This window comes from Cydia splendana, chromosome 18 (genome assembly GCF_910591565.1).
Source record: "Cydia splendana chromosome 18, ilCydSple1.2, whole genome shotgun sequence".
In the NCBI taxonomy this organism is placed as follows: domain Eukaryota; kingdom Metazoa; phylum Arthropoda; class Insecta; order Lepidoptera; family Tortricidae; genus Cydia; species Cydia splendana.
Genome location: NC_085977.1, coordinates 4,518,644 through 4,546,603, shown reverse-complemented (window position 1 = coordinate 4,546,603; position 27,960 = coordinate 4,518,644). Strand labels below are relative to the sequence as shown.

At 41.6% G+C, this 27,960-nt stretch overlaps 2 protein-coding genes across 2 annotated transcripts in view; both read left to right on the top strand.

Moving 5' to 3' along the window:
* Positions 1 to 99: 99 nt before the first annotated feature.
* On the top strand, positions 100 to 15,996 carry LOC134799690 (dynein beta chain, ciliary-like). The gene is made up of 12 exons (XM_063772127.1): positions 100 to 321; positions 2,489 to 2,680; positions 4,056 to 4,190; positions 5,560 to 5,693; positions 8,500 to 8,689; positions 11,721 to 11,822; positions 12,890 to 13,043; positions 14,499 to 14,706; positions 14,748 to 14,886; positions 15,197 to 15,351; positions 15,428 to 15,661; positions 15,891 to 15,996. The coding sequence occupies exons 1-12, from the start codon at positions 100 to 102 to the stop codon at positions 15,994 to 15,996; spliced, it is 1,971 nt and encodes a 656-aa protein (XP_063628197.1).
* A 1,741-nt stretch (positions 15,997 to 17,737) lies between these two features.
* LOC134799318 (dynein beta chain, ciliary-like) overlaps positions 17,738 to 27,960 on the top strand; it is a 55,081-nt gene continuing 44,858 nt past the window's right edge. Inside the window, exons 1-7 of the mRNA XM_063771702.1 lie at positions 17,738 to 17,825; positions 21,971 to 22,220; positions 22,751 to 22,902; positions 23,802 to 23,922; positions 24,355 to 24,495; positions 24,578 to 24,672; positions 27,013 to 27,180. Coding sequence (XP_063627772.1) covers positions 22,016 to 22,220; positions 22,751 to 22,902; positions 23,802 to 23,922; positions 24,355 to 24,495; positions 24,578 to 24,672; positions 27,013 to 27,180 — 882 coding nt within the window. The 5' untranslated portion in view covers positions 17,738 to 17,825; positions 21,971 to 22,015. The remainder of the gene's footprint in view (positions 17,826 to 21,970; positions 22,221 to 22,750; positions 22,903 to 23,801; positions 23,923 to 24,354; positions 24,496 to 24,577; positions 24,673 to 27,012; positions 27,181 to 27,960) is intronic.

Genomic DNA, 27,960 nt, shown 5'->3' with positions numbered 1-27,960 from the left:
CAAGGTCGAAATATTGAAACTGGAAAAGGTGGAATTTTGCGGGTTGAGGGGGAAGATAATTAGTGTCGAGTGTATGAAGGTGAGATATGTTATTTATATATGGTACATGACCCCAACTATGCTCAAGTGGTGATCCCGCTCGGCGTGAACCCAGTTCGCTGGTCGTTCAACTTCGACCGCGTGTTCATGCGATTCAACGTCTACTTGAAGCGGCTCAAGATGATAGAATCCATACTTGAAGCCACGGTGGAGATATTGAAGCTGGAGAAGGTGGAATTTTGCGGGTTAAGGGGGAAGATTATCAGTGTCGAGTGTATGAAGGTGAGATATTTTATTTATATTATGCTACATGACCCCAACTATGCTCAAGTGGTGATCCCGCTCGGCGTGAACTCAGTCCGCTGGTCGTTCAACTTCGACCGCGTGTTCATGCGGTTCAACATCTACTTGAAGCGGCTCATGATGATAGAATCCATACTTGAAGCCACGGTCGAGATATTGAAGCTGGAGAAGGTGGAATTTTGCGGGTTGAGGGGGAAGATAATTAGTGTCGAGTGTATGAAGGTGAGATATGTTATTTATGTATGCTACATGACCCCAACTATGCTCAATTGGTCATCCCGGTCGGCGTGAACCCAGTCCGCTGGTCGTTCAACTTCGACCGCGAGTTCATGCGGTTCAACATGTACTTGAAGCGGCTCAAGATTATAGAATCCATACTTGAGGCCACGGTCGAGATATTGAAGCTGGAGAAGGTGGGTTAAGGGGGAAGATTATCAGTGTCGAGTGTATGAAGGTAAGATATTTTATTTATACATGCTACATAACCCCAACTATGCTCAAGTGGTCATCCCGCCCGGCGTGAACCCAGTCCGCTGGTCGTTCAACTTCGACCGCGTGTTCATGCGGTTCAACGTCTACTTGAAGCGGCTCAAGATTATAGAATCCATACTTGAGGCCACGGTCGAGATATTGAAGCTGGAGAAGGTGGGTTAAGGGGGAAGATTATCAGTGTCGAGTGTATGAAGGTAAGATATTTTATTTATACATGCTACATAACCCCAACTATGCTCAAGTGGTCATCCCGCCCGGCGTGAACCCAGTCCGCTGGTCGTTCAACTTCGACCGCGTGTTCATGCGGTTCAACGTCTACTTGAAGCGGCTCAAGATTATAGAATCCATACTTGAGGCCACGGTCGAGATATTGAAGCTGGAGAAGGTGGGTTAAGGGGGAAGATTATCAGTGTCGAGTGTATGAAGGTAAGATATTTTATTTATACATGCTACATAACCCCAACTATGCTCAAGTGGTCATCCCGCCCGGCGTGAACCCAGTCCGCTGGTCGTTCAACTTCGACCGCGTGTTCATGCGGTTCAACGTCTACTTGAAGCGGCTCAAGATTATAGAATCCATACTTGAGGCCACGGTGGAGATATTGAAGCTGGAGAAAGTTTTGCGGGTTAAGGGGGAAGATTATCAGTGTTGAGTGTATGAAGGTGAGTTTGTTTTTTCTTTTTTATGCTACCTACGTTACCAAGACTTATGTAAGGATGGTATTCCATCTGTCCAAAGTCTTGGTCCAATGTGTATTTGCGTCTTTATATCGTACATTTTGCTTAACCTTTTGGACGCCAATGACCGATATATCCGCACCGCAGGTTCAACGCCAAAGACTGATTAATCGGTCACAGACCACAGAGCAACATAGACCTCCGCGCATATAAAGTTCAATTTCAGTTTTGACACTTCGGTGACGTGGCGTCCGCGTGACAGCTTTTATGTTTGATACGGCGTCGAAAAGGTTAATGAGACGCAATGCACGTTGGACAAAGAAATTGGACAGGTGAAATACCACCCTAAGAAACTACTAGAGCTGCATATTATTTTGACGAAAATGATTGGCCAGTATTATCGGTCGTATTGCTTATTTTTTTGGTAGATAGGATTAATTACTGGCGGCAACCTACCAATGGATGGCACCTACAATCTATTCCTAGGCAGCAGGGGTGACTTTCGTCCAAACACAGTGCCAATGACTGGTACTTTGTCGTATCAATGCTATAGATCAGCGGTCGGCAACCTTTTAGCAGCCAAGGGCCACATGGTAGTTAACGATGAGTACGTTGACGCGGGCCGCACTTTGTTAATATTTATGACTTTATCAGACATTGTAGTTTGCCAATATTACATAGCCAGGGAGGCTCGCAGGCCGCAAGTGACAGGTTCACGAGCCGCATGCGGCCCGCGGGCCGCAGGTTGCCGACCGCTGCTATAGATGGTCAAGCAAATCTTGTCAGCAGAAAAAGGCGCGAAATTCAAATTTTCTATGAGACGATATCCCTTCGCCCCTACATTTTTCAAATTTGCCGCCTTTTTCTACTGACAAGATCTGCTTGACCAAGTATATTCAATAATCTTTGAGTAACTTTACTATCATCATATTTTATCTATTATACAAAATGGGTCTATAATCATAATGGTTCTCAGGTGTTGGAAGACTACACGCTCATATACCAGAACCTCGGCAACATAACCTATGACCCAGCGGACCCGGAAGACAACAGCTTTCTTTCAGACTATGATAAACACATGGATGTGCTCAACCAAATGGATCGGAGGCTCGCTTCGCTCTTCTCGCAGGGGCTCGACGAGTGTCATACCATGCTGCAAATCTTTAAAGTGAGTATTTTGTGTTTAATGTTATAAGCGATAAATTACGAAAAACTAGTGCGTACCTACCTACGTCAATTCTTGGGATTAGTTGTCAACTTGTCAAGCGGACCCCAGGCTCCCATGAGCCGTGGCAAAATGCCGGGGTAACGCAAGGAAGAAGAAGCGATAAATTACGACTAATTTGGAATCCAAGAAGGCGGTCGGTCCAATGCTTTTTCGTGAAAGCCTTCATGGTAGTCGATTTACATGTTTTCGGGGACACGAAATTATTTTAGAATCCAAGAAGGCGACCGTGCATCTGTTTTGTGCAAGTCGTAATGGTAGTCGAATCAAATAGGTTTAATGTCCCTTAATAGGCAATAATTAGTCACTCTACTCGGGAATGTTAGTGGCTGTTACAGAAAGGTGCGAAGGCGAAAAGGTCGACATCATGGTATAATAATATACTCCGCCTGGTACTCTATTCCGAGATTCGCGTATGACCTAACTGACACGGGCCTACGTCATCATGCTGTTTACAGGTTCTCAAACTTTAAAATGTGGGAGAATTTTAACCAACGGTGAAAATTATTTTAACGGCATTAATTTTAAGTTATTCATGTAGAAACATAGTAAAATAAAACAAATCTAATGTATTAAATTAAACTTTATTTATCTATACAAGACAAACGTTTGAAAAACTAATTCACAGTTACACATTAATTACCAAGCTTACGGCGTGAAAAGTTTGGAAAACACTGCGACTGCTGACACTGAGCGAGAAGGAAATAACAATTAACTAGATCTGAATTGTCAAATGTGACAGCGCTATCCTGTGTTGTCAGTAGTGTAAACAGAATTACCCCGAACGTCTGAAATTTCTGTCGTGAATCGGAAAATATTGCTAACGAATAATTAAAAATGACGTGTTATTGTAAAATTTAAGATAAAATACATATAAATGAAAATTATAAAATTATAAAGAAATATTTTAACTTATTAACCATAGGTATAATGTACCCATGTAACATGTTATGTTGAAATAAAGTGGCAATGTTATTGTGACGTAGGCCCGTGTCACTCTGGGAATAGAAGACCATGTTTTATTAGACCATGGTCGACATTATCTGTCTAATACCTTTAAACGAGCAATTCTTGTTTATTTATTTATTTATACGTATATATATATTTCGGTGATCTCGGAAACGGCTCTAACGATGAAATTTGCTATATGGGGGTTTTTGGGGGCGATAAATCGATCTAGCTAGGTCTTATCTCTGTGAAAACGCGCATTTTTGAGTTTTTATATCTTTTCCGAGCAAAGCTCAGTCTCCCAGATATTAAACCTTAATGCAACGCCATAAGGGCTATCAAATGTTCTTATTTTGACAACTCCTTCCAGTTCTTCCAAATCATCGGAGATCTGTATCACCGTCCCATCATCAAAGAAGAGATTCAGCCAAAACTGAACAAGTTGATGGATTTGATGCATGACAATTTGGACTGCGTGAAAGAAATATTTGACGATGAAATGGCGGTATGTACTTCCTTACTTTACTATTTAGTCAACCACGTATGATCTGTACAAATAGCAACACTCCTAATTGTGTCGCTTAACTTCAAACTCAAGTAAATCCATTCGACCCTCTCAGCAAATATCTACCCTATTACCTTTTGTCAATACCAAAATCGCATAATCTGACAGATGGATTTGTCCGAGTTTGAAGATAAGCGACTCAATTGTACATGCATCCGTGGACCTTATTACAAAAGGCATATGGTCTACCGATGTACCGTTAACAGTGCGGGCGATAGTACAACAATTTGTACGGCGAATTGTTGCAAGTTATATTTCGTATCATAAGAAATGTGTGTCTTTGTCCGTGGGATGATAAATAGTTTGGTAAGTATTGTCAAAGAAAAAAGAGTGTATAGAGAGTTACTGTCATGGACCATGGTAAATAATGTAGCCACAGTACATTTACTGGCATCTTTCCACTGAAGATTAAAACTGTTAGAACGGCATTTGACTTTATCCTTATTCTTTTACTGATATGTGTTAGTTTGTTAAATATTGAAATTAACGCCATCTACTCGACTGTAGGCCAAAGGACAGTAAAGTGGTCAAAAAGTAGCCGAAAACACCTCGCGTGATTTGTGCACATTTGCACAACCCTTAGCAAATCGTTTAGACAGTTCTAAAAAAGAAACTGATTTGACTAGTAGGAGAATAGAGTCTGACCAGCGAGTCGTGTCACAAGCAATTTTTTAAAATTCTTTATATGGCAACTTTTTTTCTTATCAAATAAGCTGTCAGTTTCAAGCTGTCATTTAATTTCATAGTAATTTTATTGCCAGCTGCGGTTTGTACTGAAATTCCCGCGTGTTTGAAGTGAAAACTTCTTTAGCGGCGCTGTGCACTTTTTGTGATGGGGAAAAAATGTTAAACTCGCGAAAGCGTAAGACGTTTGTGATGACGGCGCAAGTGAGACTCCTGATGTCTAGACTGATTTCGTCATTACTAGCAAGCCGAGTGCTGGCGCCGTGGTAGTGCGCTTGCTTCTCAAGTAAGAATACCCGGGTTCGATCCTGAGCAACAGCGAACTCATAAATTAACTTTATATTTTTTTGTTTATTTATGTTGGTGTTTATTTTTATTTTTTTATTGAAGTGAAGACTTCTTCGCTGTGCACTTTTTGTGATGGGGAGAAAATGTTAAACTAGCGACAGGTCACGTGACCGTATTAAGATTCGTAAGACGTAAGACGGACAAGTGACCTGATCGAAAAACTGTTTGTGATAAAAAAATGTCATTGAGTTTTCACTTCTGCCGGCACTCCCGGAGTGCAACCCGTTGTTTGTCTTTGTACACGGTCGGACTCTATCCTCTTGCATATTTTTTGCAGAAATTGGGTAGGGGCCAAGATAGGCCGATGGTTGACGCGTACCTCCCGCCCGTCGCCGGCATGATGTGGTGGATCCACAAACTGCGCAAGAGGGTCGAAGACCCCATACAGGAGTTGGTGGTCGTAGAAGACCCGTAAGTATTTAACCATTTACCAGGCTAAGGGATATATATATTTCCCACATACGGCATTCAAACATGTATTCAATTTTCGATCAGTAAGAGTGACATTCGATTGTCATTTTTGAATACTCAGCCTGGCCCCTATTTCACCATGGTGACAGGTGCGACAATTGTCGACATCACTGTTACTGACGTCACAGGCTAGAGTAGAGCGTCCATAAACTACGGTAACCGCTTACCATCGGACGGGCGGTGTGCTTATTTGCCACCAACATATTAATAAAAAAAAAACTCCATTATATCGCCAATAAATAAGTACTTATTTTGCGAAGCTATATGTGACGTTCCACGAGAAAAGGTACCTTATGAGGGTTTCTAGTTTCGGAGATATTAAATGTTTTGTAAAGAGGTGAAAAAATGCTCAATTTTTTTTTATTGTGTGATCTGAAACCTTAATGCGTAACGTTTGTTTACCTGTTTTTATTTTTGTTATAAGTTAGTTATAAGCCTAGTAATGTCGTCTCAGAGTTTAGTAGAAAAGGTACCTTATGGAAAAAAGATTGAAAATTCCCAAAAAAACTAGTCAATACGGGAAAAGAAGTTTGGTAGAGAACTGTATTAGCATTCTGCAAAACTAATTTGATAATTTCAGTTCTGGTTGGGGCGCCTCGCAAATATTATAACCGTACATAGACCGACATCACAAATCCAAGTAGACTGCTATTATACCAAAGTTACTCTCGTCAAGTCTTTCTTAACTAGAATAATCTTCATTTGGTTTGGTCGCATGCAGTAAATCAGCCATTGGTTTGCTGAAAAATGCCAATACCCGACGCATTACCTTTATCTTCAATAGCAACCGAAATATATTATTGATAAGAAATAGACGATTTATACCATCTTAACCCCAAAATATTATTAGTTTATCCTAACTGTTCCATCATCATCATGCCTCATCATGTAACTTGACCACAAGGTACCTTTTCATTACATACAAATTATTGGTCTTTTTTAAGATTATTATGACGAAGAACTAATTAAATTGGGGGCAGTTTAATGTAAATTAATATTTTGTATTCATAAAAGATAAACTATAATATGATTGATATTTTGTAGTGATGTATTATTAGATTTATTTCCATAAGGTACCTTTTCGTAAATGTATGGAGCAAATACTGTTATTGTTATGTAAGTTTAAAGTGGCATAAGGGGTTAAATATAGTATTTAGTTGGGGTTTTAGGATTTATTTCATTTGAATGACAGAATTTCTTTCATATGTGCTCAGAAAAATTGATTGTGTGTCACATTAAAAGTAAAAATATTCAATTTTGTGATTTTATATGAAAAAGTCAGAAAATACATTTTCACCTCTAAATCGGTATTGTTTTTTGCTTAAACTGTCTGTCAGTGTCGTTTTCTAATAGATAAAATTTAAATCTTGAGAGCTCATTGCAATCAATCGTGAAAATGAAATAAAACTTTATTTTCAAGAGATTGGTTAGTATACACATAAATCAGTCGATATCAAAAGTTTCTATTTGCATTACAGAACAAGTCGCAATATTTTTTTAATCTCAGATATATAAGGCATTATTATTTGTAGTCAACTATGTAACTTACTTCAGGAACATAGTTTTTTAGGCGGCTAAACTTAAAACTTCTTTATCGTAAAGTTGCTCATTTCACAACATTATTTTCAAAAAATCATATCTCTGTAACTACGCAACCTAGAAGGTTGATCTTTTGTGTTATCGATAGCTTATTTATTGTAGATTACTGGGGTATGCATAACTCCATACCCGCCATAAGGTACCTTTGACCGTGGGACGTCACATATAATGACAATTGTCACAAGAATCACGACAATTGTCACGAAATTCCGACACAGAACTCATTTCCTGTTAAGAATTACTTACCGAAATTTCTATTAAATCGTGTGACAATTGTTTTCATCATCATCATCATCATAAACTTCGCAAGAGAAATACCTGTTTTTTGCCGATATAATAAAGTTTTTTTAAATAATACAATGATGGTGGCAAACAGGAATACGGCCCGCCCGATGGTAAGCGGTAACCGTAGCCCATGGATTTCTGTGACGTCCGCAACAGTGACATTTGTCGAATTGTCGCACCTGTCGCCGTGGTGAAATAGGGGCCAGGTAAAAAGCTAACATGTGTTTGAAAATGCAGCAGTAGCCCACTGCGGCGTAAATGTTCGAATTGTAAGTGTAAGCGAAAATGCTACGATTCTTTGAGGGTTGATTACTGTGAATAGGTATACTAAGTATAGATGGCGTTATGTCTGCCCTGTTATGGCAAAACAGGTCTAAATAGGAAATATTTCCGTACACGGCGGGAAGAAGTTGATAACTCGGGATATTCTACCGAAGAAATTTGAACTTAAAATAAAATTACATAAGGTTCAAATTACTTCAATTTTATCCCGCCAGATATCAACTTCTTCCCGCCGTGTACGGATTTAATAAGATGGGTTGTTTTGCCGTAACAGGGGTTCTAGAGAAAATGCCAATTAACTTAATGTACCTAATGTATGGAAGCAGTCCCTTGACTTTTCGTAGCATTTGTCACCCAATACATTTTTTTTTCGTTTGGTGTTTGTCTTCTAGGCTAATACCCCCAGGGCAGATACAGCACCATAAGGACCGGTACAGACGGACTGCAACCCAACTGTAACTTGTATGGGAACTCCACGCCGCCGTTGCAGTTGCCGTGCAGTCGGCGTGCAGTTCCCACACAAATTGCAGTCGGGTTGCAGTACGTCTGTATCGGCCCTAACTTTTATCGTAACTTGCAGCATAGTACAATCAGAGTCTGCCACATACATGCGACAGAAGGCCAACGAAATGCTTGGCTACCTGAACTCGGTGGACAACAAGTCATTCACAGCTTGGTGCGCCACTGTACCGACGGTTTGCAAGATGCATTTGGCCAAGAATCTTATCTATCGCGACCCGCCGTTCGTCAGAAATAACTTCAGTCCTGAGGTAAGAAATAATAATATAATATAAACCTTTTGGACGCCAGTGACCGATATATCCGCACCGCAGGTTCAACGCCAAAGACCGATTAATCGGTCACAGACCACAGAGCAACATAGACCTACGTGCATATGCATAAAGTTCAATTTCAGTTTTGACACTTCGGTGACGTGGCGTTCGAGTGACAGCTTTTGTATTTGACACGGCGTCGAAAAGGTTAATAATAATAGGCCTGATGACAAATTTTGAAAACCCTTTTAATATCGTCGGTACACTTGTATTAGTTCCGAAAAACACTATATTTTAGTTATACTCATAAGATTTAACATAGATAATTGCATTTTATTATAGCTAGTTTAAACTTCGCGCGAAAACGCGTCGCATGCCATTTGTGACGTCATCATTTAGTTGGGGGTAGGGTGGTAGATATTGTTTACATACTTACAGTTACGAATTTCCCTTGAATCCGAATGATATTGTTAATTCAGCACCATATATTACGATTAGGGATGATAAATACATTACAAAAATTTATCACAATAACTCATTTTACACAAAAACTCTCACACGGTTGCAGTTTAAGATGAATTATTTAGATACATGTAAATTTTGAGTGAAAATCACCGAACGCCGCTTTTACTTTTTAATTTTTCATTTTTTCTAGTTACGACAGCCAACATGGCAATGATAGTTCCATTCAGCCAAATAATTAAAAAAGTTTGTTGTTGAAATATCGTATTATTTAGCATTTTATTTAAATAATAACAAATAGATATCTACTTTATATCGTGTAATGATATTTTTTGGACGTAATAAATGTTTAGTGGCGAAATAACATTTTTTTTGCACCTTTCGAACTCTTTGGTGCCCACGTATAGATTTCGGTCAATGAGGTTGTCTATGTTGCTCTAAGAAATATGTTATGGATTGATGACGTCACTGTTTGGAACGTTTCTGATTGGCGTTTCAGTAAAAATGGCCGATTGGAGAATTTTGCACTTTTATTTTATTGAATATATTAATAATCCTTCAGTTTATACTGAGATTGGGCCATTTTTTAGAATCATATTAACATATATGTTTCGTTGAAACCATTATTTCCATGATTCTTTGTTACTTGCAACAGGCCTATTGGATTCGGCCCCGGCATCCCAAAGGTACGGAAAACCATTGTTCCGTGATGGGAAAGACATATATAATAATAGTTCAGCCTATCTACGTCCCACTGTTGGGCACAGGCCTCTCATGCGCGAAAGGGATTGGGCTATAGTCCCCGCGCCACCCCAATGCGGGTTGGGGACTTCACATACACCTTTGAATTTCTCACCATCAATCATCATATATATAAAATTGAAAAACCAGAACGGGATAAAAAACGAGGGAAGAAGCGAGATGGCGCCTTACAAATTTCCAAAAAAGTTTTTGACACGTTTCTCAAATACGACGCACGTATGATAAGAAAAAACTGATCCAATCTATTATCTATGTATGAGAATATAACTAGAGCATAAAAACTATCGCTTTCGATGCGTATTTAATTTACAATAAGCAAAAGAAATTTTCATAACATTCTTCATTTTACGACTATCGGCTATTTTCGGAAACTCTCGGTTGGTTTCGTTTCGAACTTCAAATAACCAAAATTATGTTTGTTATGTTGGTATGCAGTGATTTCGGCCTTTTTTACTCGAAGTAAAATAAAAAGTGCTGTCAACCTCAACCTTTTACCTTAGTTTATGCCCATACGAGTGACATGCCATATAATGACTGATAATGACTTATCAATATCAATAGTAATTTGTATTTTGTTGTTTTAAATTTCTTTTTGAGTTATGTTATTCAGATTAATTTCACAGCTTCGGCAAACAAATTCGTCCGGGGACCGGGCTGCCGAGATGGGCCAAAAATACAAAGTTGATAGCAAGTTATAATGTAGGTAGATAAAATTTAAGTGCATGTTCAGATATTTTTGAGCGAAACGACCTGGTGAAAATAAGCAAACGTACAGTCAGCAGTCGGCCAAATATCGTAATATAACTCTGTTGCTATAGAAATAAGGATGTGTTCCGATATACTGGCGGAATACTGAGAGACAAAAGTGGCTAAGCTTACATTGGCTCGAACATTTAGAGAGAATGGGAGAGGATCGTGCCGTGACGAGAGCGTACTTGGGACAACGAAATGGGAGACGCCCAATTGGACGTCATAGGTACCTACCGCTGGAACGACGTAGTTGCTCGAGATCTGCTTATCCTCGGCCATGGGGACTGGCGAGAGCTATCGCAAGACCGAGAAACATGGTGTGATCTTTTCTCGGAGGCCAGGATTCACATAACCGTAGTAATGTTAGTATTCAGAAAGGGAAATGGGGAGTACGTACGTTTGTACCAAAAGGCGATTTATGGGCGGTGGTCGTCCATGTTCGTCTTAAGGCGGAAATTAATCTAATGAACGTTTTTGCAATTAGGATTATAAAAATAAATAATAATTTTATGTTGAAACGAGTTTTAAATAAATAACTACGTAGATGAAAAAGTATAATTTTGCCTTTTATCAAATCACATAATTTTTTTCAGATATTTTGCGTATTAAGTTATCCAAATAACGGGTATAAATAAGAAATCCCTATCACCGCTATGAACCCTGGCAGGGTTGACACACTCTTTATTTCATTTCGCGAGCGGAGCTGCGGGCCCGTCTAGTTGTATATAACTTTGAAAACGTCAGCGCAGTGTGTTTGACACATTCACCGCCAGCGACCCGGATGGTTCGTTCTTTGTAGAGCGTAACTTGCGCTGACAGTGAATGTGTTAAACACACTGCGATGACGTAATAAACCCTTTACCAGGCTGACATTTCAAAAATGACAATCGAATGTCAGTCTTACCCATCGAAAATAGAACACATGTTTGAACATCGTATGTGGGAAATATATATCCCTTACTGTGGTAGGCTCTAGGCATAACCTTCATCAAAAATTAAGTTTCTTTTTGCATGCGGCATGTAATACAGTTCATTTTTTTATTGCCTATTTCAGTTGGAAATGTTGTTGCGCGAAATCCGCCATATGATGTACTTGAACAGGCAGGGGATACCTCAAGATGGTTTGGACCTGTACGCGCGGAATGAAAAGTTACAGGTAGGTTCAGTTTATGTATCACTATTATAGTTCGTTTTTTTAGCATTAAGTAGAAAAGACTACGCGATCTTGACGTGTCTTTTAATTGAAAAACGCTTTTTAAAAATCAATAACTATTACCTTCGAGCAACACGGAAGGGAGGCGGCATTCGCACTATTTCCCCTCTGCCGAGGTACAAGATTAGTGCGTCAATCTAATCTAGCGCGGGATAAAAAAACTAGTTGCACTTGGATTTTTCACTAGACCGAGTCCAGACGCGCGCGTGAACACTGCTGCACAAAAATGCCTGTTTGCTCGGTTTTTTGTTATAAATAGAGGTCGGGGACATCAAATTTACAAAAAGAAAGTGTTACATTTCACATGTAATACTTTTTTTTTTACATATACGTTTAATTACATTCAAACACAAATTATTATATTTTAGTCTCATGTAATTGTTGGATTTATCGATTTTGCTCGCTCAGTACAAATTGCGGATCGGTCGAGCGACAAATCCGACTTCTTATCTCTTAGAATACAATAACATACTTCAACGAAAATGTGTTAGTGTGCGTGTTGTGACACTTGTCACTCGTCCGTACACAAAAAGAGATCGAGGTTTGCAAGATTTGTCTTTGACGTGTGTCATTTTCTATGTATTTGTGTCGTCATTACAGATTGGATTTTGTATGTAAGTGTGTGAGAAGTGCGACTGTGTGCACCTTTCCCCCCGCGAAAAATGGCAGAAAGATTTGTACGGTGAGATATCGCTTGGGCCCCTCCCTTCCGATTTGTCGGAAGCCGGTGTTGCTCGAAGACGATTATCTATGAAAGCAAAGGAATGTAAATAATCGTATATGATTCATAATCGTTACATGACTTATTTTTCAAAAGTGTATTTCAATAAAAAGACACGTCAAGATTGTTTTTCTTTCTAATGCTATTTCTAATGCAATAAACGAACTAGGTATAGGTAGTGCAGATAATTTAAAATAAAGTTGACTAATTAGACATCAAGTCCGCCATTTGTACTTTTTACTTTATGTGCATTAACAATAATGTTTAAATAAATTCGTTATTGCTTTAGTATGATCTGAATCGTCTTAACCGGGCCATATCGTGGTACAACGCGATTCGTGAAGGCAGTCACGAGACGGAAGTGGCTCTAATAGAGAAGGAGATCTCGGCTATTGACGATCTTCTAGGCCGTGGCGTCGAGGAGTACACTTGGAACGACGATTGTAAGTCTTTCTTATTTTAGTACCTACGTTTGAAAACAAATAGACAGAAGTGGTGCTAAGAAGATCTTTGCTATAGTCACTTCTAGGCCAGGCGTGGAAATTCAACTAAAATTATGATAACATTATTTTTTTATTATTTGCTTTGCCTTTGATTATTTGCCACGAGTTGTATTCAATTTAAATACTGATAGCAGTTTTTTTCTATCTGATATACGTTAGTTATAGTTTTACTTATTTCAGTTAACATAATTTATAAATGAACCTCCAGTGGGCGCAGCACGGTTCCATTTTTATCGTCTATCACTATGCGCGTCCCTTTCGCACTTACATACTTGTTAGAACGTGACAGGCATGGTGACAAGGGATAAAAACGCGACCGTGCTACGCCGCCAGGTCTTTTTTTTTTGTATCTTTTGTTGCGATAGGTGAGGTTGGATTTTGAATTGCATTTTTGATATGTTTTTGTGACTGTTTGGTAATACTTTGGTTTTCTAAATAAATAAAAAATAAAAAAATACTGGCAATATGTGACTGGCTAAGGAAGTTAAATTCTGGGTCGAGTAGATTCGGACCAAGTTGTGTCGACAAGTCTGTGCTATCAAAATCGCTGCCTACTTAAGCTAAGGTCTGGCTCTAAATGTCTGACAATAAGTTAGTTTTAGGCTTCGAGCAACACGGAAGGGAGGCGGCATTCGAACTATTTCCCCTCTGCCTAGGTACAAGATCAACTGCTCTAGCGCGGGTAATAAAACTAGTTGCGCTCGGATTTTTCACCAGACCAAGTCCAGTCGCGCGAGTGACCACAGCAGCAGAAAAAATGCCTAATTGCTCGGTTTTTTGTTGTAAAAAGAGGTCGGGGACATCAAATTTACAAAAAGAAGGTGTTCCATTTCACATATAATCAGTTTTTTTTTACATATCATATGTGTAATTACATTTAAACACAATTATTATATTTTAGTCTCATGTAATTGTTGGATTTATCGATTTTGCTCGCCCAGTACAAATTGCGGATCGGTCGAGCGACAAATCCGACTTCTCATCTCTCAGAATACAATAAAATTCTTCGACGAAAATGTGTTAGTGTGCGTGTTATGACACTTGTGACTCGTCCGTACACAAAAAGAGATCGAGGTTTGCAAGATTTGTCTTTGACGTGTGTCATTTTCTATGTATTTGTGTCGTCATTACAGATTGGATTTTGTATGTAAGTGTGTGAGAAGTGCGACTGCACCTTTCCCCCCGCAAAAAATGGCAGAATGATTTGTACGGTGAGATATCGCTTGGGCCCCTCCCTTCCGACGTGTCTGAAGCCGGTGTTGCTCGAAGGTTTTAGGTCTAGGAAATGTCCATTTATTTCGTAAGTTATACTTAAAACCAGGTGCATCTGATGATGATCTAGTCAAGGGCTACAGAATATTTTGACGTTCGATATAACAAGTCTTATTGTAACAGTTACCGAATGGATGGCAGAAGTGTACGCAGCCATCAACACGCTTCAAGAGCGAGTGCTCAGGGCTCAGAACAACATGAAAGAAGGGCTCAAGAACATCGCAGCCTGGGGCGACGTGCCTCTTTACAGCCGCAAGGAAAACAGATCCAGGATCAACGTCAAAGGGGAACTGTTGGCTGTGTCTGAGAGGCATCCGAGATTTGTGACCAGGTATGCGCAATCCACCATTATACCATGTGTTACACCTGTAGAGCAAAATGTACGATGGGCTCAAGAACATCGCAGCCTGGGGCGACGTGCCTCTTTACAGCCGCAAGGAAAACAGATCCAGGATCAAAGTCAAAGGGGAACTGTTGGCTGTGTCTGAGAGGCATCCGAATTTGTGACCAGGTATGCGCAATCCACCCTTATACCATGTGTGGGCTCGAGAACATCGTAGCCTGGGGCCAAGTGCCTCTTTACAGCCGCAAGGAAAATAGGTCCAGGATCAACGTCAAAGGGGAACTGTTGGCTGTGCCCGAAAGGCATCCGAGATTTGTGGCCAGGTATGCGCAGTCCACCCTTATACCATGTGTGGGCTCGAGACTATCGCAGCCTGGGGCGACGTGCCTCTTTATAGCCGCAAGGAAAACAGATCCAGGATCAACGTCAAAGGGGAACTGTTGGCTGTGTCTGAGAGGCATCCGAGATTTGTGGCCAGGTATGCGCAGTCCACCCTTATACCATGTGTGGGCTCGAGACTATCGCAGCCTGGGGCGACGTGCATCTTTACAGCCGCAAGGAAAACAGGTCCAGGATCAACGTCAAAGGGGAACTGTTGGCTGTGTCTGAGAGGCATCCGAGATTTGTGGCCAGGTATGCGCAGTACACCCTTATACCATGTGTAGGCTCGAGACCATCGCAGCCTGGGGCGACGTGCCTCTCTTTATAGCCGCAAGGAAAACAGATCCAGGATCAAAGTCAAAGGGGAACTGTTGGCTGTGTCTGAGAGGCATCCGAGATTTGTGGCCAGGTATGCGCAATCCACCCTTATACCATGTGGGCTCGAGAACATCGCAGCCTGGGGCGACGTGCATCTTTACAGCCGCAAGGAAAATAGGTCCAGAATCAACGTCAAAGGGGAACTGTTGGCTGTGTCTGAGAGGCATCCGAGATTTGTGGCCAGGTATTATCAATCCACCCTTATACCATGTGTGGGCTCGAGAACATCGCAGCCTGGGGCGACGTGCCTCTTTATAGCCGCAAGGAAAACAGATCCAGGATCAACGTCAAAGGGGAACAGTTGGCTGTGTCTGAGAGGCATCCGAGATTTGTGGCCAGGTATGCGCAATCTACCCTTATCCCATGTGTGGGATCAAGAACATCGCAGCCTGGGGCGACGTGCCTCTTTACAGCCGCAAGGAATATAGGTCCAGGATCAACGTCAAAGGGGAACTGTTGGCTGTGTCTGAGAGGCATCCGAGATTTGTGACCAGTGCCCTGTTTATCAAAAGCTTGTAACTTGTAATACAAGTGGAAGTCCCTTTTTGACAGCTTTTGTTAGAAAGGGACTTCCACTTGTATTACAAGTTACAAGCTTTTGATAAACAGGGCACTGGTATTATCAATCCACCCTTATACCATGTGTGGGCTCGAGACCATCGCAGCCTGGGGCGACGTGCCCCTTTACAGCCGTAAGGAAAACAGATCCAGGATCAATGTCATAGGAGAACTGTTGGCTGTGTCTGAGAGACATCCGAGATTTGTGACCAGGTATGCGCAATCTACCCTTATACCGTGTGTGGGCTCGAGAACATCGCGGCCTAGGGTAGGGCGACGTGTCTCTTTACAGCCGCAAGGAAAACAGGTCCAGGATCAACATCAAAGGGAAAATGTTGGCTGTGTCTGAGAGGCATCCGAGATTTGTGACCAGGTATTATCAATCCACCCTTATACCATGTGTGGGCTCGAGAACGTCGCAGCCTGGGGCGACGTGCCTCTTTATAGCCGCAAGGAAAACAGATCCAGGATCAACGTCAAAGGGGAACTGTTGGCTGTGTCTGAGAGGCATCCGAGATTTGTGGCCAGGTATTATCAATCCACCCTTATACCATGTGTGGGCTCGAGAACATCGCAGCCTGGGGCGACGTGCCTCTTTACAGCCGCAAAGAAAACAGATCCAGGATCAACATCAAAGGGGAAATATTGGCTGTGTCTGAGAGGCATCCGAGATTTGTGACCAGGTATTATCAATCCACCCTTATACCATGTGTGGGCTCGAGAACGTCGCAGCCTGGGGCGACGTGCCTCTTTACAGCCGCAAAGAAAACAGATCCAGGATCAACATCAAAGGGGAAATATTGGCTGTGTCTGAGAGGCATCCGAGATTTGTGGCCAGGTATGCGCAGTACACCCTTATACCATGTGTGGGCTCGAGAACATCGCAGCCTGAGGCGACGTGCCTCTTTACAGCCGCAAAGAAAACAGATCCAGGATCAACATCAAAGGGGAAATGTTGGCTGTGTCTGAGAGGCATCTGAGATTTGTGGCCAGGTATTTATCAATCCACCCTTATACTATGTGTGGGCTGAACTGTTGGCTGTGTCTGAGAGGCATCCGAGATTTGTGGCCAGGTATTATCAATCCACCCTTATACCATGTGTGGGCTCGAGAACATCGCAGCCTGGGGCGACGTGCCTCTTTACAGCCGCAAAGAAAACAGATCCAGGATCAACATCAAAGGGGAAATGTTGGCTGTGTCTGAGAGACATCCGAGATTTGTGGCCAGGTATGCGCAGTACACCCTTACACCATGTGTGGGCTCGAGAACATCGCAGCCTGAGGCGACGTGCCTCTTTACAGCCGCAAGGAAAACAGATCCAGGATCAACGTTAAAGGGGAACTGTTGGCTGTGTCTGAGAGGCATCCGAGATTTGTGGCCAGGTATTTATCAATCCACCCTTATACTATGTGTGGGCTGAACTGTTGGCTGTGTCTGAGAGACATCCGAGATTGTGGCCAGGTATGCGCAGTACACCCTTGTACCATGTGTTACATCTGTAGAGCAAGATGTAGGATGGGCTCAAGAACATCGCAGCCTGGGGCTACGTGCCGCTATACAACTTATTAAACGGTTAATTATAATGTACCTATAATAAAAAAATGTTATGTATTTAGGTATCAACCCATTACATTAAATATGTCAATTACATTTCGATTATTAAATAAAATAAATTACATTATTTTGAATAAATTTCAGACGAAACAGAATACTTGAGAGCCACGAGGAATTCCAACACATCTTGGAAACCAATTACAAGTTGTTCTTCAATATTAAGGAAGATACAGAGGTAATTTGATAAATAAAAATTTTATTCGGTTTCCAAAAATAAAAGTTTAGATCAGGAACCGGAACCAGTTCCGAAAAAAGGGGTATTGGATAGGATATTTGATTTTACTTCAGTTCGGAAACCATATCGTGAAACGGTAAGTTGTAAATATTAAAACTGTCTACCTTAGAGTAGACGGAGGCGAATCGGATCACGATAAGAATCTGTTGATATCTGAAATATTGCATTAATATGAGCACACTAAAATTTCACCGTAGGTCTCTTTTCTTAGCCTGCGACGTCAGTCGTAAGAAATATTGTAAATATCAACAGATATTTAGCCTGTTCCTATTTCCCTTCTGATCCGATTCGCCTCGGTCTACCGTATTCGATTGAAAAAGTACATGTTTCCATATCGATAGGCTAATCAAAACGAAAAAATTAACAAATGCAGGGGTTTTCCGGTCCCTGGTTTAGGTAAAACTTTTTAAGAGCGCTCTTACAAGAAAAGTCGAAATAATGCAAAATTGATGATACTAGTCGACGAAATTCAGGACTTTGCGCTCATTATTAGAAACAATGAGTACTTGTTCCAGTAAAAGCGTGTTCTTATCTTTATAAATATCGTTGTAAATATTAGAAAAAGGACTTATTAAATTAGTAATGATTTTTTTTCTGATGGTCGTTTCCGAAAAACCCCGTGAAGCACTGAATGGCGAGCTCTTATTTGGAAATGTTGAGAATTTTACTCTGCTAAACCTGGCTATTTTGTATTACTAATACCCTGTACTTTAGGCATATCAAACTATATTTTTCCTACATACCTTTGAGAAAGAGAAAATCAAAGTAAAACGAACTCGATTTTCTCTCCGAAACAAGTGTCAATTCCTACGAAAATCTACTTAATATCGAAGTCATTTTCATACTCAAGCAATCTGCAACGTTTGCTTATACTGTTGGTATACATCAGTGTTTATGAAATTCTACTATAATTTTTTGGCAATTTTTTGAAAACTACTCTATATTACCGATGACGCGCGCTGCGCCAGCTCAGTGCCGCGGCAGAGCTTGTAGAGGCAGGACGTGTGTCGGTCGGCTCCGCACATTTTCAACGGCGACGACGAGGTTTTTTATCATTGTATGCGGCGGGCGCCGTGTAAAACGCTATACTGTGTGCGTGTAAACCGCAACGAGAGACTTTGATCCTAGCACTGTTTTTATAGTATTATAATTTATAATGGTACAGTTTAATAAACTACCGGACAGGATTAAAAATATTTGAAACGACCTGACATTCTATATGTATTTATTTGACTCAAGATAGTACTCAGGGTCTGATGATGGAGCCGGAAGGTGGTCACCGGTACCAATCAACCATGCAACTAAACCACTTCGTGTTTAGGCTCGTTTTATTCATCTCAACAAGATCTTTGACACAAGATAGTACTCAGGGTCTGATGATGGAGCCGGAAGGTGGTCACCGGTACCAATCAACCATGCAACTAAACCACTTCGTGTTTGGGCTCGTTTGATTCGGCTCAACAAGATCTTTGACTTAAGATAGTACTCAGGGTCTGATGATGGAGCCGGAAGGTGGTCACCAGTACCAATCAACAATGCAACTAAACCACTTCGTGTTTAGGCTCGTTTTATTCGTCTCAACAAGATCTTTGACTTAAGATAGTACTCAGGGTCTGATGATGGAGCCGGAAGGTGGTCACCGGTACTAATCAACCATGCAACTAAACCACTTCGTGTTTGGGCTCGTTTGATTCGTCTCAACAAGATCTTTGGCACAAGATAATACTCAGGGTCTGATGATGGAGCCGGAAGGTGGTCACCGGTACCAATCAACCATGCAACTAAACCACTTCGTGTTTAGGCTCGTTTGATTCGTCTCAACAAGATCTTTGACACAAGATAGTACTCAGGGTCTGATGATGGAGCCGGCAGGTGGTCACCGGTACCAATCAACCATGCCACTAAACCACTTCGTGTTTAGGCTCGTTTTATTCGTTTCTATAAGATCTTTGACACAAGATAGTACTCAGGGTCTGATGTTGGAGCCGGAAGGTGGTCACCGGTACCAATCAACCATGCAACTAAACCACTTCGTGTTTAGGCTCGTTTGATTCGTCTCAACAAGACCTTGGACACAAGATAGTACTCAGGATCTGATGATGGAGCTGGAAGGTGGCCACGGGTATCAGTCTACCATGTAACTGAACCACTTCGTGTTTGGGCTCGTTTGATTTGTCGCAACAAGATCTTTGACACAAGGTAGTACTGAGGGTCTGATGATGGATCCGGAAGGTGGTGACCGGTACCAATCAACCATGCAACTAAACCACTTCGTGTTTGGCTTCGTTCGATTCGTCGCAACAAGATCTTTGACACAAGTTAGTACTCAGGGTCTGATGATGGAGCTGGACTGTGGCCACGGGTACCAGTCTACCATGTAACTGAACCACTTCGTGTTTGGGCTCGTTTGATTTGTCGCAACAAGATCTTTGACACAAGGTAGTACTGAGGGTCTGATGATGGATCCGGAAGGTGGTCACCGGTACCAATCAACCATGCAACTAAACCACTTCGTGTTTGGCTTCGTTCGATTCGTCGCAACAAGATCTTTGACACAAGTTAGTACTCAGGGTCTGATGATGGAGCTGGACTGTGGCCACGGGTACCAGTCTACCATGTAACTGAACCACTTCGTGTTTGGGCTCGTTTGATTCGTCGCAACTTTTTGCTTAATGCTTAAGCTTAATGTTTGACACAAGATACTACTCAGGGTCTGATGATGGAGCTGATGATGATAGACAGGTACCCGTCGCCACCTTCGCGCTCCATCATCAGACCCTGAGTACTACCTTGTGTCAAAGATCTTGTTGAGATGAATAAAACGTGCCTAAACACGAAATGGTTTAGTTTCATGGTTGATTGGTACCGGTGACCACCTTCCGGCTCCAACATCAGACCCTGAGTACTATCTTGTGTCAAAGATCTTGTTGAAACGAATAAAACGAGCCTAAACACGAAGTGGTTTAGTTGCATGGTTGATTGGTACCGGTGACCACCTTCCAGCTCCATCATCAGACTCTGAGTATCACCTAGTGTCAAAGATCTTGTTGAGACGAATCAAACGATCCTAAACACGATGTGGTTTAGTTGCATGGTTGATTGGTAATGGTACCTTCCAGCTCCATCATCAGACCCTGAGTACTGTCTTGTGTCAAAGATCTTGTTGAGACGAATCAAACGAGCCCAAACACGAAGTTGTTTAGTTACATGATAGACTGGTACCCGTGGCCACCTTCCAGCTCCATCATCAGACCCTGTGTATCTTCAGTGTCAAAGATCTTGTTGAGACGAATCAAACGAGCCTAATCATGTTACTACATGGTTGATTGGTATCCGTGACCACCTTAATCATCATCAGATCCTCAGTACCAGTTCGTTTTTAAACCCTCGTTGATACAAACTTTACAACCTATAGGTACCAAATGCAATGACGAAACATGTAAATAAGCGAGTAGGTACCTATAATTTCTTTCGAGTAATATACCTTCATAAGTACGAGTATGGGGCTATTCATAAATTACGTCGTTTCAAATGGGAGGAGTGGGGGGGGGGGGGGGTCTGTACATCGGATGATGGTAACATGACGTAGGAGGAAACAGATTCATCCGAAGCTTGATTTTTGGATGATTCGAGGGGTGGGGGGGGGGGGGGGTCAAAAATCGTCAAAAATAGATGACGTAATTTATGAACAGCCCCTATGTACATTTGCACTGCATTTAGTATTTTCGTACTTACCAAATAACAGTTTTAGAACTTTAAAAGTTAAGTACAGTTAGTGTTGTTATCGCGAAGGATCAAGAATGTTTAATCCATCATTGTAGTGCGAGTGTGGTAGAAGGAATCGGCGTACAGGCCGCGTAGCCAAGATGCCAATCGTTTACTCTCCGTAGCGATCGAAACGCAACTGTCACTGTCGCGCTAATATGGAAGAGTGATAGAGAGACATAATGCTTTTCGTTGTCGAAGCGATAGCGATTGTAACCTTGGCTAGGCCGGCTGAGCTCGCACGGCCTGCCGCAGCGCGTAAAATACCTAAACTCGCTCAACGCCGAAATGTAATAGCGCTCTTAAATGTTCCTCGACAGTCACTTGACGAAGAAGAAGACTTGGAAGAAGTAGACGAAGCTACCATGGACGACGAAGAGAAGGCAGCTCGTGCAGCGAAGCTTCAAGAGATCGCAGACAGGCGGGAAGCGAAGCGCATCGCGAGAGAACAGAGAGAAGCGGAGAAAGCGGAAGCGGAAGCGATTAAGCAAGCAAGGAGGGCGGTCAGGAGAGCCAAGAGGGAGGCCAAGGAAGCGCAGCGAGCTGAGCGGCAAGCGCGACGGGATGCTGGTAAACTGCATTACCGTTGACATTAACCCCCTTATTCACAAACGCGCTACAAACCTCAATTAGCTAATAATCGTTTATCCTTATCAGTCATTTTGACTTATGTATTTGTAAGAAAGGGATAAAACATAATTTAACTAAATCAGGCCAGTACAGCTTTATGAATAAGGGCGTAAAACTTTACAACTATTTCATCTTTATTTGACGTTCATAAGCGCATTATAATATGCCCACTATCACAACGCAGCAAAGCGGATATTCATGCCTGTTTTAGTATTGATTGATGTCTTTTTACAAATGTATCTTTAGCAGCTAAATTAGAGTTACCTACGCTATGTAGATTTCGGGAAGTTAATAAAAAATCTTGGAAATTTGTGGGAAATTAAACAAAAATTAAAGTATGCTTTGCAAAAATGAAAGAAAATTCCGAAATTTTCGCATATCTGGAGAATTTTCGACTGCACTACAGTAGGTAGGTACTTATTTAAATTTAGACGTCAAATTGTAATATTTGAATAGCTAAAATAATTCAGGCGAGGAGGACGTGGGGTCACCGGCCGAGGACGAAGAAGAAATAACAGATCCAGATGAATTAGCTGATATTGAACTTGAGAAGCAAGAGATAGAAGAGGAGAACTTCAGGGCTGCACGTTGGCCCGCATACGTGGAATACGTTGATTCTTTGGTAAGGATGTAGCCTTTGCAAAAGTAAATCCTGGCGGTCCTGGGTTCGAATCCAGCTAAGGGCATTTATTTGAGTGATGAACACAAATATTTGTTCCTCAGTCATGGGTGTTTTCTATGTATATAAGTATGTATATCGTCGTCTAGCAGCCGTAGTACAAGCTTTGCTTAGTTTGGGGTTAGGTTGATCTGTGTAAGATGTCCCCAGATATTTAAAAAAATATAATAATGATCACCTTGTTGTATATAGAGTCTGTGCGGAAAGAGATGAGTCGTGGAACGTATAGGGCCCAATACATTCCACGACTCTTCTCTTTCCGAACAGACTCTACCGTAAGAGCCACCCCACACTAGCGTCTTTTGAGCGTCGGCCTCTAGTCAGCGCTATGGAAAATGGCGTCGCTGCGCAGTTGCGCCAATGTTGCGTCGAGCAGGATCCATAGCGTTGAGTAGTCGCGGGAGACGCTAGTGTGGGGTGGCTTTAAAACCACCTGTAGTCCATTATGGTCATCATTCGTCATCAAGATAAACATCTTTTTGGTTTTGTCTGAGTTTATCTTCCATCTATACAAATATTTTGCCTTAGAAGTTAGAACTACGACATTAAAATAATAGGTAATCACTCCTAAACGAAAATATTTGAGTTAATCTAGGACCATAGTTGGGTAGTCTTACGGTAACATCATGTTTTTCTATTGTTTTCTTACGGGGCCCACAGATTACCAGTTCGTCGGACGATATCAGCCTGTCAGTTGTTCGAAACAGTCACTTTTTTCGTTTAACCGACAGGCTGATATTGTCCGGCAAACTGTTAATCTGTGGGCCCCTTAATACTTAATTTTCAGAAGTATGAATAGTCAATGAGTATTTTTTTATAAACATTACACATTCACTTTTTAGGTATCTAAACAAGTTATGAAAGCAATCAAAAGTAGTATTGATCTTTTTGAAATAAACACGGACTTGGAAAAGGGGCCGCAAGTTGCATTTATGAGAGTTACAGCTGAATTGAGAGATCCAGGTGAAATATCATCCACATTATCCAGTCGTCATCACATTTTTATCATAAATAATGAATATCAATTGTAATCCTATTGTGTGCGGCGTGTAAGCCTTTAATCAAATCAAATCAAAATATTTTATTGCATGGTTATTGGTTTACAAAGGTGTTAAGTAACAACAGGTTTATGTTTGCCATATCCTGCCATACAAAGGATCTTATTTGTAGAGCCACAAGAGCGTGTCACTTATTTTTGCGGCCTTCGAAGAGTAATATAATATTGCAGGTGACTGTACAATATTTGGCTATGTATAACTAATTTACAATTATCGTTGTTGAAAAGCACGAAGATTGATATTAGGCTGTAGCCGCGCCTGTCAGTTAAAAGTCTCTGGCCTCCAAAGGGTTGGTAAAAGGGTCAAACGTTGTATTCACGGAATTTATTTTTTCTAGATATATATTTCTCGCCATCGTTAGAATTGGGAGACGAAGATGGTTTGTACGATACACTCCGAGAAATGATGAAAGACATGTTCCTGCAGGCCACTCTGTTTCCTAGAATCGACCCAATCGTACCGATCGCTTCCTATGAAGGTGATGTTGCATTGGAATAAATGTCTGTGTTAGCTTATTTGCTGAATTATTGTGATAATAATATTCTCTCTTGCTAATGTAGATGATATAGCGGCGGAAGATGCTTTGATTGACCAGTACCATGATATTCTTAAGAGGATTGAAAATGCCATTAATGATATCGTGACATACGCATCGGTAAGTAAAAAATATAATATTAAGGCCAGTGCGAGGCAAAAATGATCAGTCCATAACATTATCTTAATAATATTTTTGTACTTTTTGCAGTTTATAGGACTATGCAGTGGCAATGAGAATTGAATTGTGAATTTTTTTTTATTTAGTCTTACCATTATAAAGCGCGCGGTTGTTTTATGCGAAAACAACCGCGAGCTTTAAGTGTTTAAGCTTAGCTTAATATTCTTCATCCATGCTTCTGTTTCATCAAGTCCACTTCCTTTCTATAAATATCATCTTCAGGCAATCCATAATTCGTACCCCAGCCTCTACGTGATAAGAAAATAACTCAGGCATGCTAATTATTAACTAAATACACCCATTCGGACACTGGTGGAAGGGCTTAGGGCCAAGGAGGTGGATTCCACCACTATCCGCTGGGTGCAAAGCATGCTCTCAAGCAGAGTGGTTAGGCTAGACTTGCTTAACACTACTCTCGAAGTGGCCACTGTGAGAGGCTGCCCGCAGGGAGGTGTCCTATCTCCCTTGCTCTGGACTCTCGCGGTGGATGGACTTCTGCACAAGATGGCGGAACTCCGAATCGACACTCAGGGGTACGCAGACGACCTTGTTGTGACGGTGAGGGGCAACTGCCAAAGTACTTTATCAGACCTTATGCAGAGGGCTCTCAACACCATAAATACATGGTGCGGAGAGAATGAATTGTCTATCAATGCAGATAAGACAATTATAGTACCATTCACGAACAAGAGGAAACTGGACAAACTTAAACCACTTGTCATGAATGGTAAAACTATTCCGTTCTCAACAGAGGTCAAATATCTGGGGGTAACACTGGACCAGAAACTGACCTGGAACAAGCATGTGGACGGAACCATACAAAAGGCTAAATCAGCCTTGGCAATATGCTGTCGTTTGGCAGGCAACAGATGGGGTCTAAAACCCAAAATTGCCTTATGGCTGTACACATCCATAGTGAGGCCGATAGTGTCTTACGCCTCTGTAGCATGGTACAGGAAAACGACGCAGAAGGTAACAGTGATGAAGCTTTGCAGCCTTCAAAGAACTGCCTGTGTCATCGTCACTGGGGCCATGTCATCCTCCCCGACGGCAGCCCTAGAAGCCATACTAAATCTACCACCCCTCCACTTGCATCTAGAATTGGAGGCGAGATCTAGTATGCTTAGAATAGCGGGCGCGAGGAGAGGTAATTGGTTATCGCAAACTCTGAGACTGTTTAATGAATCAGTGTACGATATTCCTGTTCTTGGGATGCCAACCGACACTATGTCACCCAAATTTTGTCCACTCAAACTTTACTCAGTGGAAATCCCCAAACGGGAGGACTGGTCAAACAGTCAAATTAAGTGGAAAGAAGGAAGCCTTAGGTGGTACACTGATGGCTCCAAATCCGGATCTGAAGTAGGTTGCGGAGTATACGGTGAAGCGCCTAGGAAAAGCATCAGCTTAAACCTAGGACGTTTTTTGCTCTATATTCCAGGCAGAGGTATACGCCATTCTAGAATGTGCGTCAATCAATCTGCAAAGCAACTACGGCAACCATACTATCTATATCCATTCGGATAGCCAGGCGGCACTCTTAGCTCTAACCTCCGATGTCACCACATCGAGGCTGGTTGAGAACTGCAGGCAACTATTGAACAACCTTGGAGCCAGGAACAAGGTTGTTCTACGTTGGGTCCCGGGGCATGCGGGTATCGTAGGAAACGAGAAGGCCGACGAACTCGCGCGAGCAGGGGCTAAGGGGAAGAACTACAGTCCTGAGCCCTTTTGTGGTATCCCCAAAAGCCTAACGCGGCTCACCCTAAAGACCTACTGTCACTACAAAACCATTCAACTCTGGAGAGAAACAACAGGTTTGAACCATTCCAAAGCGCTTATCAAGGCCTTCAGCAAAAAGGCGTCCTCGAACGCCTTAGCGCTGTCTAGGAACCAACTGCGCAACTTGGTAAGGGTGCTTACCGGGCATTGCGGCCTAAATAAGCACATGCACACCATGGGGAAACGTGACATAGGGCGGTGCAGACTCTGCATGGAGGCGGAGGAGACGCCCTTGCACATCCTCACAGAGTGCCCTTGCCTAATGCGTACTCGTGACCTAATCTTGGGCGGACACATATTACGCCCGGAGGAGGTAAAGTCTCTCGAGACCAAAAGGATCCTGCAGCTATTCGAAGTTGCAGGTTTGGATCGAGAGTTGTAATAGGTGGCGATCACAATAGATCAGGAATGGTCGCAGTGATACATAGGCTTTGGAGCCTTATATAGCCCCTAATAAAGAAGAAGAAGAAGAATTATTAACTATCTATTTTGGTTTAGAAATACGAAAAATACACACCTCTATGGCTAGAGGACAGACAAGAAGTGCTGGCAAGCTTCTTGCAGTACGGCCGCGTGATTCCACCGGAGGAGTTCGACAAGTACGTGTACGAGAACGGCACGCCTCCACCGGAGACCAAACCGAAACTAGAAGATTACCAACACGAAGTAAGAATCTTCAGCTAAATCGTACTTGAAACGGTCGTGTCTGCATGTCATACCTACTAACATTCCTTATTTTAGATTAGATTAGATTTCTTTATTACAAAATTAAAATTACTATAAATATACAGTTTGTACAGTTTAACTCGCTTATTTTTAGTCACTTTGAAACATGTCGTGCGAGTGACTAAAAATACGCGTGTTAAAGCTTAAAGTAACATTTATTTTATATATAACGGAGGATGATTCGATTTGTAAATAAAACTTTTATAAAAATAAGGTCATTCGTGGTGTATCCGTTGGTTTCACGGGTAGTAAGAAACTTAGTTCTATAGTTGCTGGTTCGAATCCACGTCCCACGTTGGGCGCCATTATAAGAAACCGAATAGGTCCTTAGTGCGATGCGGTATAGTGCGATGAAAAAATAATTATAAATTAATACGTAGTCTATAACCCGCATGTAATTAAGGGACAAATAACAACATTTTCTACAACGTCAACCTTATGATTTTAAAACTGAAACGGAACTGAATCGCAACCTTAGCGTACAAGTGAATAACCGATATCAAATGCTGGTAGTTCGCAAAACACGCATAGCTAGAAAATGTGATACAATCCTCGTCAGTCTGGTCACAGGCAAACTGACGAGAACGTAATATCACGTTCAACACGTCACGAGTGAAAATCGTGTTAGTATAAATTACCGGGTTCAATCAACTATTTCTTGTTGTTATTCTGTCCCATCAGCCAGGAGACAATAGTAGCATAGTTTCTTAGAAGAGCTGC